This window comes from Dicentrarchus labrax, unplaced genomic scaffold (genome assembly GCF_905237075.1).
Source record: "Dicentrarchus labrax unplaced genomic scaffold, dlabrax2021, whole genome shotgun sequence".
Lineage (NCBI taxonomy): Eukaryota > Metazoa > Chordata > Actinopteri > Moronidae > Dicentrarchus > Dicentrarchus labrax.
The window spans coordinates 21852782-21871815 of NW_026136706.1; the positions used below are offsets into that span (position 1 = coordinate 21852782).

Sequence of the window (19034 nt, forward strand, 5' to 3'; positions counted from 1 at the left end):
GTTAGTTTCTACTATTTTCCACTGAGCCTCAGACTGGAGCTCTCCTGTCTGCCTTCATATTCCTGATTGGTTTGATGTGTGTGTGTGCGTATTATTTTGGATGGAGAAGGATCTGAACGTGACCTACTTAGACGCACACACACACACACACAGGCTAGTTATGCTAATGTGTGTGTTTCTGTGCATAATAATAATGTGGTGTGATGTCTAATGCTGCCGTCAGCATAACCACACTCAGTCTATGTCGCTTTACCACTTTCCCTCTCTGTGGATAAGGAATGTTTAAGATGCAGATGAAGGTAGTAAGACGGGTTCTCCTCCCAGTAGGATCACTGGTGTATTAATATCCTGCGCTCTTCCAGGCTTTATCTCCAGCTGCAGTGATTTCAGCTGCAGCACTTCTGCAGTGGGAAACCAGTGAGGGACCACATCATTGTATTGAAAGGACGTTCAGGGACAAAACTGGGCCCATAAAGGCTCCACTTGTATCCACCGTCACCTCTTTAGTGACACTCAGGGGTAGAAAGTCAGAGCGTACCTGTGAAGCTGATGCAATTTCTGTATTCATAGAGCAGATCAATGAGTCAAGTCGTGGGAACCGCACCTACAGGTAGCAGCAGTTTGCGGTTACTGTAGCAACAGGTAAAGCTATCTGTTCATCAGCTATCTGTGTTCGTAAATCACAGAGAGCTGAGGCAGAGCAGGATGCCAGGAGCAAGTTACTGTATTCCCTCCCTGTTGTCAAACTGGCCTCGGTTGGTCTCGGAGGCTGTGTTCGTTGTTGCTGCTCTCTGAGATAACCACAGACCATTCATTTGAATATAATTATTTATAGTATTAATAATAATTGTGGAATTATGAACTGAAAGTTCCCTGAAATAAATAAGTAAGTAGTCCTTTAAAAAACTTAGACTCATAACTATATTTACTTTATATTTACATTTAATGATATATTTATTACATCATTTATTTATTTAAGGAATTATTTATAGCCATATTAATTTATTTGATATTGACTTAAACGTGCTTTGTCAATTGCCTGTGGACTGATTTCTATGTAGGGATGCTATCATAGTTTTGGTTGGCTAACATAAGCTTGCTTGGACAAATTGCTAGTTAGGTAATATATAAAAATACTGTTTTAAGTGGATAAGTGGACAAATTCCTCCAGACTCCTGGGGCTGATCTGGCTAGTAAATTGACTGGCTTGCCGTGTCGAGGTTATTTTGTCGGCTGTCGTAGCGGGTTGGCCGACACAGGACAAATGCAGTGTGACTGGGTTACAGCTGGCTGGCTAACCATAGCTTGGATTTGGTTAGCTTGCAAAATTACTTTACCACATGATCCATGACACTAACTTATGTATTGATTTTAGCCAATAATAAATGGCCGTACAAAGCAAAGGTGTATAACTAACGATAGCTAAATGTAATCTATGCTAAACTGGGGTTGGTCAGCTGGCTGTGGCTTGGCAGCACAGTGTGGATCTGGCTTTTGTTGCTTTGTGGTGTCACTATCAATGGTTTTCTGAAAATTACATATAGAACTTTTAAATAGCTTTCCATAGCAAGAAGCCAGGGTCGGACTGGGCCTCTTCTTCTCCCCTGCTCTCCAGTGGAATCAACCTGCTGCTCGTCTGTCCAGACTCTTGTGCTTGTGAACTGTTATCACAGCAGCTCGCAGAAATTTGCATGGCACTGGCATCAGTAATTTTATTTTTAAAGTATATTTTACAGTGACAGCTGAAGTTAGACAGGAAAGGGGGACAGAGAGAGGAGATGACACGCAGCAAAGGGCCGCAGGTCGGATTCGAACCGTGGGCCACTTCAGCAAGGACTCAGCCTCGGTACAGGGGTCGCCAGCTCTACCTACTGAGCTATCCAGGCGGCAGTAATTTTATTTTTATATAATAAATCTTCTCCATCCTGCTTTCATCTGACTATTTCCCGCTTCACCACTGACATTACATGGGATGGACGGATCCACTTTAAGGCATGACGAAAGATGGTACCACTTCTTGCACCTGCCTTACCATATAGTTAGCCTGTTGACAATTTTGGGACCGTACAACCCCCCAAATGGGCTGCAGCCAGCAGTTCAAACCCTGCCAACTTTCTCACCTCTACACACCCGACTAATCACTGCACAAAGTGGGCATGGTTATCACATTGTCGGTTTTGGAAAATTATAAAAACTTGGATGCAGCAGCCCAGTTCAGATGTCTGAAAGGTTTGGGGGAGGGGGCTTCAGACTGTGTTCTTCCATCCGACAAGCACTTCTGCTGTAGCATACTAACACCGTTACTGTGGGTCTGTCAGTGTTGGTTACAGTGAGGTTAGTTCCTGCCACCAGTGAACAACTGAAACATCTGATATCACAATTTGTTATCTATTTATTGTGTATAACTGTGAAGCAGCTAGTTTTTTGGGTGTCTCTCTCTCTCTCTCTCTCTCTCTCTCTCTCTCTCTCTCTCTCACACACACCACACACACACACACACACACACACACACACACACACACACATGCTGTGCTCTGTGTAACGGGATACAGTGTGAACCAACAACAACTGCTCTCTGATCTCGTCTCACACACACGCACAAGCAGAGACTGCAACAAATTGTATGTGTGTGTGAAATTTAATCTTTAATCCTTCAATATAATCTGTAAGTAGTGTGTGTGGTCTCTCTCTCTCTCTCTCTCTCTCTCTCTCTCTCTCACTCACTCTCTCTCTCGTCCCCAGGGATAGAGTTTCTTCTCTCTGGAGGAAATGGCAGCAGGGGATTAAGAACTAACACACACGCACACACACACACACACACACACACACACACACACACCATAACAGAGAGAGAGAGAAACACACCTGACGCTCAGAGTTTGGGGGTTCAGATAGCGATGACACATGCCACTCTTGCTCCAGTCACCTGATACACTCCCTCTCTCTCTCTCTCTCTCTCTCTCTCTCTCTCTCACACACACACACACACACACACACACACACACACACACACACACACACACACACACAGAGTGAGTGGTGGGTGTGTTTGGCTGTTGCTCTTCGGTTCGTAAAAAGACGAGAGCAGAGTAACAAGAACGGACAGACGAGTACAGTAGACGAAAACAGTAGAATAGAAAAAATACAGACCGAAAGGGGAGAAAAAGTTGAAGAGAAAAAAAGTAAATCTGGATCGAGATAAAGAAAAAAAGAGGCCTGGTTCAGGTAGGAACTTTTAATCTAAATAAATGTCAACATCTTCATCGTCATCCTCCTCTTCCTCACACTCAGCCGCCATCACTTCCTGCTGTCTGTGTGAGAAATGTCTCTGCTGCTGTCGGTTTCACTTTAACTCCCTCCGTTCAAATCACTTTACAGCCTGATTAACAGCACCAGATGTTTCTCTTTTCTCTGCGGAGTTGGATGATGATCTAATGAAGCTGTAATAACAGGCTGGATGATGATAGACGGACGTTTAGACAACAAAAAATACTTTGTCACACAAGGTACACCTTTCACCTTTATTCACCAAACTCTGAAGTTAGTTTGGGTTATCCAATACTGGGTTTTGAAAAAAGAGACTGAAAGAATACAGTATTAGTTGCTTTGTATTAAATTCCCAAAGACTGTTGAATGCTCTCTTTAAAAATTAATTAGTAATTGTAATGTAATAAGTAATTGTTGAGATGACGGGCGCTGACTTCTTAAGGACTATTCTATAATTTTCAATCAAGGCTGACCAAAATGGAACTTTCCCACTTCACCATCTTTTTTTCTCAGCTATTGTTCCTATTTGTGGATTACTTTATTCCTTTTTCAGTTCTTTTGTATATATTTCTGTAATTCTTTGATAATATTTTGTATTTGTTGCTCTTGTGACACATTGCCTATGTAGACAATGTTAGCTTATATTGTACTATATTTAATTGGTTATGGCTTAGAGATGACGCATTCAATAACACACCTAGATCTGATAAAGGGTGTGAAACTCTGTACTTAATTATATGTAATAAAGTTGAAAGGACATCAGAAATCACTGTACAACATTTGAACTCAAAAAGGATATGTTTTGCATCGGATACTAGTTTTTTTTTTTGCCTTAGTATGCTTCGTTTGAGCAGATCTGAACACAGCAGCTGTACAAAAACCTCACGAGACCCTTTCGGCCTTCAAACTTAACCTGTTTGGTGGTGTAAAATTAAACTGGTGAGGTCTGTTTGTGGTGGAAAGCAGTGTGGACCAACCACAGTAAATATCTGATTTTAGAATGAAATCAAAGCACAGCTATGCGTATATACATTTGCCGATCGTGAACTGTCATTGAAGCGGCCTATATAATTATGCAAAATTATTTTGGTCGCCATGATAACACATATGCATCAGAGAAGATAAATAAAAACATTAGGTTCAATAGAGAGTTTGAATCAAGATTCTGTTACTGCATTAGCTATTTCTCACCTAAAATCTTTTCTCAAACATATTTTAGTGTACTGTTTATCTGTAACACTAGAAAATGCGTGACAAGGGAAGCTGCCACTGTTTTCTGCTGTTGAATTGAAACCAATGAACACAGCTCATCTCACAGTACATCCCAAATGTGCAGATAAATTCATCTTCCCTGAATATTGGGTAGGCCTACATAGATTTAAATACTTTTTTGTGGTATTTTCATTTTTTTGTTACTTTATACTTTACAGATGTTGTACTTTTTACTATAGTTACTAGTCAACTTCAGGATAATTGTTTGATACACAAAACATTTTATCAAATATGAAAATACCAATTCCAATATCCAAGGCAGGCATTAAGAATAACTATATAGAAATAGCCAAGCTTCTTGCTGATGGTCTTGTTTGTTAATGTAGGTCATACATAGAGGCATCAGTATTAAACTGAGGCTGTTTTAAAAGCAGTTAAAACCCCCTTGTAGTGTGTTTAGGTCCAATATTCAGTCTTGTTTAAGTAAATGATTTGAGCTGGCGGGGCTGCTAAATGTCAGTTACCATTAGCAAGCTCATTAGCTGGGTTGCTAACAGGACAATAAATTCACATAGTTTATTAAAGAGGATGGTGCAGCGCAGCTAACAAGCTTCAATATATTCCTCTATTTCATACTTTCTGGCTCTTTATTCCCCCAGAGGTCAGCTCTGTCAACACCGCTATTGATCAAAGTGCACAAAAGCAAAACAATTTAGACTGATTTACATACTACTGCTTGAATCCACTGAATGAGTTAACGCTGTAGTCTGTGTAACAACAAAGAGCCATCTTGTTCAGCTGACTTTGTGCCTGTGCTGCAGGATATCAAAGTATCTCTGTCATTCAGAAATATACTGACACACTTTGAAATCTGCTCCCACATATATGCAGTGTTATGAAGAGTGTTTCAGTGTTTCACAGAGCCTCTCTCTCACACAAACATGCACACATGTAAGAAGTGCGTAGTGCAGTGGAAACATGAGTTGTAATTGGCAAACTAGTTGCTATGTGCTAGTTTTATTTTAATTACACCTAACTGGCACTTTGTGTTTGTGTGTGTGTGCGTGCATGCGTGTGTGTGTGTGTGTGTGTGTGTGTGTGTATTAGTCTTGCCACTTGTTTATATTGTATTGCTGTTTCATTTGATTTATCTGATCAGATGATTAGACCCCAAAATAGATTTTTTTTATTCATGTATTCGTCCCTTTCTTAAAATGTTTTCTTACTCACCAACATGTAGCTGATTGTGACGTCATTCTGTAGCTCCATTTACTTTCATTGTATGATCATCAGTAGGTAACAAACTAAATTGAGCTGTTTTGTTAAGCTGATGGCTTTTATTAAGTGAGGCAGCAGGACTAGATATAGTTTAAGTATTTTAAGTTTTTTTGAGGAAAAAACATAACCAACACAAATTATTATTTTTGAGTATTTTTGACTGTCTAAAACATGTAGGGAGGGCATCTTTAAAAATAAAAAAAACCGCAGTGAGGCAAACTGGCTCATCAGTGCGCCTCTCAACACCTCAGTCGCTAGAAATACGTTTTCAACCTGTTGGAAAGACCCCAGATGTTCTGTGTGCCAGTTCCCCCAAGTAACTAAAAGTTGTGAGCAAATGAATCAGCCCAATTTGGATTTATATACCAGGGGGATGTTAGTGATTAAATATCAGCCACACTTCTTAGTTACCACACCCTTTGGCTAAATTATGGGGGTGGCTTGTAGCAGATGACACAGAGCTCTGCAGGTCAGATCAGTTACAGGAGTTTTAGTCTGCAGCTGACGTTACAGCAGAGCACTGTGTGAGATTTTGCTTCTTACATCTTCATCATGTGTGTGTGTGTGTGTATGTGTGTGTGTGTGTGTGTGTGTGTGTGTGTGTGTGTGTGTGTGTGTGTGTGTGTGTGTGTGTGTAAATATGTGAGTGAAAGTGAGGTGTGAATGCCAGAGATGATCCCGGCTGCAGCCAGAAGCATAAATCTTGCCGCTGCAGATGAAACTGGACTGAAGCCGGAAATGGGATGCTACGAATTAGAAAGGGTTTAAAATCAATTTATAGACTTTTTAATCTCAGCAGCTGCTGATGTCACACCGGAGAGATCAAAGAAAGTGTGATAATTTTTGGAACTGTCAAATGTTATGGGTTTAGTTATGTCCTTTAAAGTCTGACACGTAAATTTACACAATTGAACAATTGCAAGCCATCTTGACAGTGCTGACTATTGAGTTACTAAAGATGTAACCAAGTCTCTAAAATATATATGTTGCAGTTACACACGGATTTTCTTTTATTTGCTGTGCCATTTAATATTTACACCAGTCAGCTAGTATCAGACTAAAATAGTCAGTTCCAGTTCCAGTGTCAGACAGGATTAAACCAAGTGTGAACCTTTCGTGACATCACTGGTTTGTGGAGTACCGTTTTGGCGAATTGCCATGACAGCTAGATGGAGTCAGCGCGAGCCAGCGAACGTGACACACTGCGAGTTGGTCTGTGCTCTTTGGCTGCGCAGTTTTGAATCGTCGGTAGCCGGAAACAATGGTGACTCGCCTGGTCACACACAATCTCGTATTACAGCTAAACAGTACACTTAAATATGATTTTAAGTGAGAAATAGGCAAAGCAGTAACAGAATCTTGCTTCGTATTTGATCAGCACTGCCCAGTTTGACAGTTTGATCTGAGTTTTGTGCGCTGCGCTGGACGGACTCATTAAGATTGACCTGTTAATCATAAGGTAGCCACGCCCAAAAGCATAATTTACTAAACATGAAAATGTATGGAAGAGGACGTGAAGCGATTGAGACCATAAACTTGTTATGAAACTGTTTACTGAGCCCATAAATGAAGTGAGAAGTTGGCTCATTCTCCATTAAAGTGAATGGTAGGTGAAAGGTTTAAGACACTTCCGCGTTGGCTTTCAGAACCGGAAGTTCTTTCCATTATATATACTATTAATGGTTTAAACCAAGTGTAACCCTATTGTGATGTCAACCATTGGTTTGTGGAGTACTGTTTTGAAGCCTTGAGTTTGACATCATGGCCATCGCCATGACAGTTTTTCTGAGCCAGCGGCGGTGATGGACTGTAAGCTGAACTGTCCAGTTAAGTTTTATATTGAAACTGAATCTGACTGGTTTAAATCACTGACAATATTTAATTAGTGGACAGGTCTGTAAAGTGAAGCCAACACAGAAGAGTGAAGTGTGGTGTTAGAATGGTCAAAAATGCTCAGTTTTATCATATTAGTCAAACTTCAGTTACTTCCAGTTCCAGTATTTAGACCGGTTTAAACTGAGCAGTTCCAGTTTGAAACCCCTCAGCACTTTTGTTACTTATTTTACTCCTCAGATTTGCAGACTAAAGAAACTTGTGAAGAAACTTTAAACTGGGAGTGCTTGTTTACAGGTGGTAGATCTTCTGACCAATCACCACCAGCCTGAAATAAAACTGTCTGGCTCGTTACTTTGTTGTTGGCTGATTTTCATTCTGGTTTACGGACTGTTTCCATGTGAAAGCAGTAGCAGATGTGTTTCAGTATTTATAGCACACTCTTAGAACAGCAACTTACTGTAAGACAGAAGGGTTACTGTGTGTGTGTGTGTGTGTGTGTGTGTGTGTGTGTGTGTGTGTGTGTGTGTGTGTGTGTGTGTGTGTGTGTGTGTGTGTGTTGTAACCAGATCTCAGAGGACAGAAGGACAGAATTAAGACGACTCTGTCACCACACTATTCATCACACACACACATACTTAAAGATATCTCCTATTCATACTGATCATATAGGAAACCATGTCTAAATACAAACTAAATATAACTCTATTTTCAGTTTATAGTACATTCACCCTATAAAAGTGCCCAAATTAAGTACTGTTAAAACTATCAGTGTGCAGACTAAAAGTCACTGGATGTTTGAGTGTGGTGTTGATGGACACTGAAACGCTGACACTATAAAAGAGAAAGAACATATTGTCCTTCAGGATGTTCTAAGGGTCCTTGAGTTGGTTTGGCCATCCCTAAAGATAAACTGCTGTATTTTTCAATCTGGACCGTATTTTCCCATTTTTATTGGGTCAAACAATTGAAATTGGTCCAGTGTTGAGTTAGAGCACAGCAGCTGGCAGCCGCAAAACTCCCAACAATAAAATCCTTTCCATTCACTAAGTTAAGTTATCCTTTATTGATTGCCGTAGTGGGCAGCCACATTTCAGCGCCTGAAAATCCCAGGGGATTTGTTCAAATGTTCCTTGAGGTGTTTTCAATGATGATTGAGGAGGTTGTAAAGGTGTCGCTATAGTTCAGCTGAAGTACTTGACAGATGGCCAGAAACTTGGCAGACGCAGAAACTTCCTCCCCCCAAATTTTTCTAATGTCGAAATTGGTGGGTCCAAGGTTCATGGTGAAATTTCAGTTTTTAAAAAAGCACCCAGGTTATTGAAGGGACCTTCAGTGGTTCTCCTGGATGTTTTAGACGCTCTCTGTACTTGACGAACTGGAAATGAAAACTGGCTGTGGGTAGGAGAAATTATGGTGACTGCAAAACTCACAAAAAACGTGAAAGGGCCTGTTTACAGTCAGTATTCGGTTAGTCTGGCTCTGGGCTACTGTAGAAACATGGTGGTTAACATTGAAGGTGACCCATGGTGTTTGTAGATAAAAATGGCTCATTCTAAGTAATTAAAACACAATTATTCTTATATTGAGGTGATTATACACTAATGAAAACATACCTATGAATATTATATTCCTTTTCTGCAAATGGATCCTCCTAAATGTTACACACTGGACCTTAATTGGACCGTAATTCAGATGATCCTTGAGGCAGTTTCAGTGGTCTTTCAGGAGTTTCTCTGTCCAACAACACAATGCTTAATGGGGAGAAGAAACCTACAACTTAATAAAAGTGACAAAATGTAAGCTGGTGGAGGTGTGCTGTAGTTAGTCCTTAGTCACACTCATGATCACCTCCACCTCCTGGTTCAGCAGGAAAGCAGCACACCTGATTACAAACCACTCTGCATGAAGTTACTGAGCAAACTGTAGTGTATGTAAACTAAAATGCTCAAATGTCTTCTGAATAAGTTTAGTGACTTTTCCCAAATTCCTTAAACTGTCAAACACAGATCCAAGAGGTTTATACATTTTTAAAACCCTATATACTATGGCTCATTATCTCTATAAAGTGCCTTTCAGACTTCACAAAAGAATATTCTCAATTTAACTTCTTATTCAATGTATTCAGAAGACCTTAGGCTGTTAGAAATGTTGGTCAAGCTCCATAAATTCACAGCAAGCAGAAAACGTATGAGCAGACCACAGAATATGTCCACCCTGTCATGGACAAAGTCAGATTAAATATTTACATTGCATAGTGATTATAAAATCTACATTTTCAGAAAGATATTTAGTCCCTTTCTCATTGGCATGACAGGCTGGACAGGGTGCTGCTTTAATGGATGCTAGAAACAAAGACATCATTTAATAAACAACAGGATTTATGAATGATTTCAGGAAACACATTGTTTCTGTGTGAACGGTTCATGTTGAAAAGATTACTCTAAACTGCATTGCTGGCTTTAATTTGCATAAAGAAGCAGCTGAAAGAGTATGAATAGTGATTTTGGCATACTAATGCTTCTACCTTAAAGACAGTAATTCTTATCACCTAAATGGGGATATCATAAGAAATAGGAGTCTCTGCTGAGCTCAAAAAGGAGAGAACTGAAGCATTCAAGACAAATGGCTGTTTCTGCATCCCTCCTAAACTTTGTGCTCTTAATGTGAGAGTAAATACGGCTGGTATGGTTGGTGCTCCTGTATTGTCGCATAAAGCAAAAAGTGGCTGACCAGAACAAATTCTGTTTTTACTGTATCACCAAAAAAGTCAATATCACCCACCCCGAATATGTATAGCATCTACTGTTATAATATGACTGTAATAATTGTTGTAACATTATCAAAATGTGCACATGTTCACCATTTTATTTTTGTCAATAAACCACTAATTGCACTAATAGAAGTTAGCAGAGCAGCTTGAGGGACATGCAGCAGCGTAACATGTTTGTGATTGATCCCGGTGCAAATCATTTTTTTTGTGCCCCCCAACCCAAAAAGCATGCTTGTGTACACACGGGTCAAATCTATGAATGCAAATATAACAGCCTGCCCTGGACTCCACCACACCCAACCACCACAACCTGCTGTCTCTGACTATTAAAAACAACTGAAATAGCTTTAGCCAGCCTACAGCAACAAATCAACGCAAAGTAGCTTACACAGTATGTCAATAACCACAGAACAAATAGCGATCAAGAAAAGCACAGCAACTTATTAAAGGCCCTACAATGTATGAATGAATGTATGACGGCATCTAATCAGGCAATTACTTGCATAAACAATTCATTAGTCATCATTCATCATCAAAGGCACATCAGCCAAATGTTATCACAGACACACATTACAGTCAGTGTGCATTTTCTAACACTTGAGACGTAATTTAAATCCCTGAACCCACTCCATAGCAAAGAGACACCCGTACTCACCCATCAGAAGTTCATCCTACGGGCCTTTCGCTCAGCAGAGTCATTAACAGCACTGCTCAAGTCCAAATTCTTCGCTCTGCTGTTCTCTAGTATAACCAATCCACTTTCTTGTCCCATGCTGCTCGTGCCACTAGTCACTGCTGGACGCGGTATGTGAAGGCATGAAAGGGCCCATCCACGGACACTGGGCAGTTGTCACTGTCCCTCATGGGCCCTTATTATCAGCTTGGCCCCGGTGCAATGCATGTCCTGTACTTACGCTATTGGGGACATGATGAAATCGCTTACATCTAATCATTCTGGTGAGGACACCAAAGACACATTTTAGGTATACTGACCCCTATAAAGTACACACTATATACTATTGTTGACTCATCTTGGTAGTTAGTGTACACTATATTAATGTTTTATACTGAGATAATATGATAAAAACTGTCTATCAAACTCAGTACACTGTCTTGGGCAGCTACTAAATACTAAATACTGCGAATACAAACTGTGACATAGTAAATTGAATACTTTTATTCTTGACAATCAGTAAGTCATTTTAATTAGTTTTTTGTTTTTTACCAATGACATTCTGCAGGAGTTCACATTCAGTTTAATAGCATTACATCTTCACTGTGACCCTATTATTGAAGACGAAGCTAATATTTTGGCAGGTTCGCCAAGCTGACACACTAAACAATCTTTAAAAATAGATGCTAATCTGTGTTTACTACCATAAATAATCTCCAAGCTAATAACAGCTGATCCGGACATTGATCTGAGCTGTTGTGTGTCAGGCTACATGTGTTTGATTACAGCAATGTGTTGTGTCATGCTGTTCAGAATTTAATAATGAGCTGTAGTGGTAAATACAGACACTGACTCACAGCTCTGCTATATGAGGATAAACTTGGAAAGCAGCAGCATGGTACACAGCTAATCCACAGCTAGCCTAATGCCATTCTGAAAACACACAGCTGGCCTGGCCTGACCTGGTCTGGGTACATGTAAAATCAAAACCAGACCTCTCAGTCCAGTTTATACAGATCAACTTTTAAGACATTTAGATTTAGTTTGAATGCATTTAGAATGGGTTAAAATGGGTTATAGTTAATTTTGAATATGTTTAAAGGAATTTACAATGGTTTAGAATTAGTTATAATATATTTATAATGGGCTATTGGGTATTTATAACAAGTTATAATGGTTATAGTTAATGTCAATGGGTTGCAGTGGGTTAGAATAATTACAATATTTTAATGTATTGCAATTGATAAGTATAATTAAAATAGGCTACAATGTGTTATAGGACATATAATTAGTTAGACTTGTTTATAGTGTACCAAATGAGATAGAATGGGTTTACTTAAGTTACGTTGGACAGATGGACAAAACCAATAAGACCAAACTTCTCCTTCTCCTCCTCCTCCTCCTCCTCCTCCTCCTTCTCCTCCTCCTCCTCCTCCTCCTCCTCCTGTGTCAGGGCTGATTCAGTTGTTCTCAGTGTTACCACCCACACTCTGTTATGAAAGACTTCACTGCAGAGCTTCTACAAGCTGTGACTATAAACGTAAACGGACAGAAGAAATACGCTTCTTCTTCATCAGATCTACTCTCTGTGTTTACTGTGTATGTGTATATAACGCCTCGTATGCAACTGGGAACTAACACTGCTGGAAGCAGGTTTAAATTTGGATTCAGACTTACTTTTCCTTACACAAAATGTGCATTTTAGATAGTTAAGGTTATAATAATTCCCTTTTGAATGACACATTTTTTTATTTATAGTTTTAGAGCCGTTTTGTTCTGTAATAGTCTTGTATGGCGTGACGTGTCCGACCCCCCATTTGGACACCTTGGGTCCCCCTAGGTGCTCGAGTAAGTGTAGTCTCTACTCTCTGCCTCTTTAAATGGAGATGACAGAGAGTTGAGATGCACAGAGCAACTCTTACTGCCCCTGTGGCAACTGGACACATGGACACATTATGTGAGTCTCTCATTCACTTTCTCTCTGTATTATTACCTCTCTCTGCCTCCAGCACCTGCAGCTCCATATGTTCTTCATGTTGTTACTGTAAAGCAGACCTGCCGCACAGATCTCCAGGTTGAAATGACATACATATCAGTGTGAGATGGATTTCCTCCGTTTGTTCTTCTGAGCCTGTGCCAAGGAGTGTCTGTATCACATGGCTATATCTTTGTTGAGGTTCAAGCTAACGGACCAGCTCAAGATACATTTACTGACCTGCTTACATTAACACAAATTGTTAGTAGTCTAATGGTTTATCTGGAAACAGTAAATAATAACACTTTTTTTTTCTAACACCGAAGCCTCAATGCATATAGTCCCATCTGTGACCTCAGCACTCCGTACGTTACTCTGTATTTCCACATACACTCCTTCTCAAACCGTAGAGGAATAATCAAAATGTTATTTTTTATGTTATCCAGCAGCGGTTTGTGTCTTCAAAGGTATTTTCATAATCTCACAGATGTCCCCTGTTTGCCTGGAATAATAAAATGTTTTCCCTGGACAAAACCATTATTTAAATGCGATACTTCCACAGACTGAGCGGACATAACGTGCGTTCCATTAAAGAAGAAGACGAGAGCGGAGTGGTGCAGTCTGTAAAAATGTTATATAACATTGGTTTTGCCCTAGGCAAAAAATGTATCATTTCGGCTAGAAAGCACACATCTGTGAGATCACAGAAGGCTCCAGCCACTTTCTTTCAGAAAGATACAGACGAGAAAAATGGGAATGAGATAAGGAGCAGAAGCTTCTGGAGCGAGCTTGGAGCTAGCAATGAAAGTTTTCTATGAACTCCATAAAGTTAGTTAGTTAAGTTACTAGCTGCCATGTCTTTTCCAAGTGTTGTCTATGTGTTGAGCCATTTTCAAAGGACATCTCCGTCTTTGTTTGACGTTAAATTGACCGCCAATCATGTCCAGTGCCACCTTAGGAACTGAAGAGCACTTAACAATAGAGTCATCAGCTCAGTTCTTCAAAATCATTCAAAGTCTCTGCCTCTTTGTTTCCAGGAAGTGGGTGTGGTGCAGTGGGCGGAGCATTGCCGGGGCTCATAGGCGCTACTGGTCCCTCAGTGATGATGAAACCATTCCTGTCGTTTCCTGTCGAGACGACATCGCCGGTCGGACTTTTCCCAAACTTCAACACGGTATGAGTGTGTGTGTGAGGGACAGTAACAGTGACAGGGTGCTGTAGCTGCCGGCGGTACAGACCGACTGTGATAAAGGGAACTGTCAATCTTTCAGCCTCACTCTGTCATCACTGTTCAGCCAATCCAGAGCAAGCCGTTGACCTCTGACCTCTGTGTGCCTCTTGCAGATGGACCCGGTGCAGAAGGCCGTCATCAACCACACCTTTGGTGTTACTTTGGTACCCAAGAAGAAACAGGTCATCTCATGCAACGTCTGCCAGCTGAGGTTCAACTCTGACGTGAGTGTGTTTGTGTTTCTGTGTGCGTGTGGTTTTAACTTGTGATTCTTCATACAGTTTGATTATGCTTCTATGATCGACTTCCTGTCCTGTGATCCATCTAAAGTAAGGTCCTGCTGAACCGTGAAACCATGCTGAAATGTGTCTAAATCTTATTCTTTCCAACAACTCCTAAGCTTTCTTATTTACATGTTGTTACTCAAACCTGGCAACTCCACTTTGTGGATAGTAATTTTGAAATTCTGCCTTGTAGCCTACTAGTCACTGTGTCAGGCAGATGTTGGTAAGCGCTGCTAAAATTTTGACAAAATATTTTTATTTCTGAACCTGCTCAATAAACTACAAAATGTAAGTCTTTGTGCCAAGCTCGGCTAAACAGCCTGGACCTATCTCTGTACTGGATGCTCAAAGATGAAACTAATATCCATCCTTCTAATTTGAATTTGAAGAGAAAAAGACGATTTCATAAATACTTGAAGTGTTCCTTTAAAATATGCTAATCTTAGGATGTTTGTTAGCTAGCAAGATGGTGGGATTGTGGAATGAATTCAAATGAACTGTAAGAATATAATTTAGCATACAGCAGGGCTCTAAAATTACACATTCAGCTCGCTAGCTAATATGAGCTTAGCTTGTCCTAATTATTGATAATTGAAGTGTGTTTGTGCCGGGATCTCAAGTTTGTTTTTATAAATTCTTTTTCATACTGAAAATGACAAAATATTCATGTTTTGACTGAGCTAGGCTAATTACACCCTGAACCTCTCTGTAAATGCACGCAGATTAAAGTGACTGAAGCTGGTGTTCCTAGTCCTTTAGGGAGATTTCCTGAGGACATGACTAAAATTGTTGCTGAGAACAACAAAGGAGACTTTTGTCTCATGCTTAATGCAGCAGCTGAAATTGTCATACTTTACATGGCTTGTTTATTTTTAGTTCAGGTGGTTTATAATGATAACAAGTTTATAATCAGGTATAACCCCTACCGTCTATATTAACACGGAGCTGTGTAAATTGACACTCATTCACATACTGACTGCTGAGAGGTAACAAGCCTCGTTAGTGACATGCCATTCAAACATGACTAATGTATGAGCTGGTAAAATTATTCATGAGTGAACATGAAAACAGAAATCACTGCTGATTAGAGGAGAGGAGAGGAGAGGAGTAAGAGAAGGCAACATTAGCTGAGTAAAATTTGAGTCATGGTGCTTCCAGACAGTCACATGAGGGCACTGTTAACCTGGAGGGTTGTTACAGTGTGCTGACACACTGTTACTCTGGGCTTGTAACACTGTGGTGACACCTAACATGAACATTTTTTACAGTGTAGAGATAATCTGTTTATATGAGCTGTTAATACACTGCAACACAACAGAGGCTACACATTGCAAGTCCATGTACATCCTAACCATATTGTCAATGATCCCAATGATCACAGAGACTCTCAAATTACTGTGGTTGGTGGTCAGGCCCAATGACTGAGTATACCTAAGACTCCATCTCAACTGGAATTATCTTGCCTCATCGGTATCTGGATATCTTATCTAGGCTTAATAAAACACATGTAAATGGAGGTATAAATGTACACAGATTACACCAGTGTTGGGGTCGTCTCTCAAGAAATGTATTACACGTTGCTTATTACTTTTACTCCCTGTAGAAGTAATTTGTTACATTACTCGTTACATTACTCGTAGCCTAGAACGGACAAAGTAAACACAATCTAGATGGAGCCTTTCGGGTTTACGCAAGTTTCATGTAGTTGTCTTTAATGCTTGGAACAGGAGGGTGAGGCGAGGGTGAAACTATCAGAAACTACACCACTAGATATCACTAAATCACACTGGACCATTAAGTGCTAATTAGCTAATGTTAGTATCCTATCTAAATGAAGATGAGAGATTGCACTAAGTCTCAATAGCCAGTGAAAGTGGCTAGACAGGAAGTGACATCAAGACTTGATTTCTCTATATCCAGACGACAAGCCTAAATCTGTCACTGTGTCTGTCTCTTGCTCAGTCTCAGGCAGAAGCTCATTACAGAGGCAGTCGTCACGCCAAGAAGCTCAAGTCTCAGGAGAACAAGGCCAAGGCCAAGCTGTCAATCACAGGGGAGACCAATGGGGGCAGCACAAGTTCAGCTGGCCCCGCCCCTCCTGTCTCAGCTAACAGCAGCACCAATCAGCACACAGGTTGATTTTATTTACCAATAACAGTAAATACTTTTACTGATGATGTTTTCATTTTAGGGGATGTTATACCATGGGTTGTTTTTCATTTCTTCCTCTATCTCCTTCTCCTCTTCTTCCTCTTACTCGTCCTCCCTCCAGAACTCTTATCTAGCCTCATTGACTCCTCCTCTCCTCTCAAACCCTTCATCCTCCCCTCCTCCTCACCTCTCTCCTCCTCCTCCCCCTCATCTAGCAGAGAAGGCAGCGAGCCTCCTCCCTCCAGTCCCCCCTCTGCTCTCCCTGCCCTGGGCCTCTCCTCTTCCTCATCTTTCTCTTCTTCCAAAGCTTCTCCACCTCACCCTCCTCCAGTTCCTGTCACCTCCTCCTTGTCCCCTGCTCTTCCTCCTCCTCCTCCTCCTCCTCTTCCTCCTCCTACTGCTTCCCAGGCCTCCTCCCAGGATGCTCCTCTCTCAGCGGAGTCTGAGGAGGAGAAGGCGAAGAAGCTGCTGTACTGCTCTCTGTGTAAAGTCGCCGTCAATTCTCTGTCCCAGCTGGAGGCTCATAATGCAGGTGAGGAGATGATGCATTTAAAGACTTCTGGACCATTATTTCTTTCTTATGTTTGATTTATACCAGTAGTCATGACACCACCATCTCATATGTAGAGCGGTGATACTGAGAGGAAACACTTTTATTTTAATCGGCAAAAAAACCTGAACATTATTGCATGTTTTCATCTGCTAATATGATTCACATTTTAGGAGCTGCATCGAGGTAAAGTTAGGTCACCTCATTGCTGTTATCATCCTGAGGTGATGCAACCTTGACTGCTCCTTGGTGGTTTAACATCCAAAAACAAACCTAGAAGATAATCAAACACGGTCATTATCAGATTGATGATATCAGTCTGGTCAGTTCTTGCATTTAAAAGGTACAACATGGTACAAACAGCATATCTCAGATTTTAACACTGTCTTCATGTGTGTTACCACATGATGATTACCACACAAGGGTTTGGATTTCAGGAAGTTTGAAGTGTCTGTTGGTTAATTCTTGTAGAAGTAAGCTGAACTAGTGGAGATCAGCCTTTTAACTTATGGATGATTTAAAAATTGAGCAGCAAGAAGTATAAAGGTTTGTGTCTGGGATGAAATGTAAAGAAAACAGCATCAATCTGCTTTATAGCTGCAACACTATGAAACACTGACAGACTGATCTATCGTCGTGTCTCTGGTTTCATAGTAGTTAGTTTCTGTGCCTCTCTGTTTGCAGGTTCAAAGCACAAGACAATGCTGGAGGCTCGGAGTGGTGCCGGGCCGATCAAGGCCTACCCTCGACCCGGAGCCAAGCTGAAGAATGGCAGCACCTCTGGAGTGAAGGGCTCCGGCCTGCAGAATAAAACCTTCCACTGCCAGATCTGTGATGTCCATGTCAACTCTGAGATCCAACTCAAACAGGTAAAAACATTACTTTAACATTACTTTATATATCCCCTTTGACTGTTCCTGTTCAGATCTACAATCTCCTAAATCAAATGCTGCTTTTAATCAGTGACTGACTACTCAGCGACCTCTAATTGTATTCATTCTTTACATTATTTAAATTGATTGCTTATTAAATCAGACTCACTGCCCCACTGTCATGACTTAATGGGACACTTTTTCCCAGTCAAAATGTCTGTATATGAGATATGAGTCTCAATATTCTCTTTATAACAGACACGCAATAGTTTACTCTGTAGTGAATTTAGAAGTAAATTGAAATTTCAGGCACTTACGAATCATTGTCACTGACAGGTATAAAGTCGAACTGTAATTTTTGTATCTTTAAAATGCAATGCAGTGTGGGATTGTTAACAGAAAGTAGGGTGTGTGCTATGGACACACAGTTTCTGAGAGCAATATATTGTGGATAGGTTAACAGTTTCCTACACAGTTTAACAATGTATGTAATAAATGTAAATAATAAATGTAAAATAAAGATAATGGTAAGAACCATAGAAGAATAAAGATCTAATAAAAAATAAATACAGGAGAAACACATATTCCCCTCAGGCGGTGGCAGATATATTTGCTGCTCCTATGTCAACGTCAGTCTGTTTCTCTCTCACAGGCTTCTCTCTCCTCAGTTTTGTTACCAGTGTGACAGTGTGTTTTGTGTGTTTGTTGGGGTTGTTGCAGCACATCTCCAGCAGGAGGCACAAGGACAGAGTGGCAGGAAAACCCAGCAAACCCAAGTACAGCCCTTATAACAAACCGCAGCGCAGCTCACTCGCTGTAAGTATCTCTCTACCTCTCTCTCTCAAATTAAAAAACTCATATCACAATGAATGATTATTTGTTCCTGAATTGATTAATTAATACATTTATTTACTTTTGTGTTTATTCATCTTCTC

At 40.4% G+C, this 19034-nt stretch overlaps 1 protein-coding gene across 2 annotated transcripts in view; it reads left to right on the forward strand.

Annotated features, from left to right (window-relative positions):
* Positions 1 to 19034, forward strand: part of znf385b (zinc finger protein 385B) — a 55117-nt gene that overhangs the window by 30410 nt on the left and 5673 nt on the right. For both annotated transcript variants that reach the window (XM_051403147.1, XM_051403148.1), the window contains exons 6-11: positions 14049 to 14185; positions 14356 to 14466; positions 16489 to 16660; positions 16799 to 17209; positions 17912 to 18096; positions 18820 to 18915. In XM_051403147.1, the coding sequence (XP_051259107.1) occupies positions 14049 to 14185; positions 14356 to 14466; positions 16489 to 16660; positions 16799 to 17209; positions 17912 to 18096; positions 18820 to 18915 (1112 nt within the window). The remainder of the gene's footprint in view (positions 1 to 14048; positions 14186 to 14355; positions 14467 to 16488; positions 16661 to 16798; positions 17210 to 17911; positions 18097 to 18819; positions 18916 to 19034) is intronic.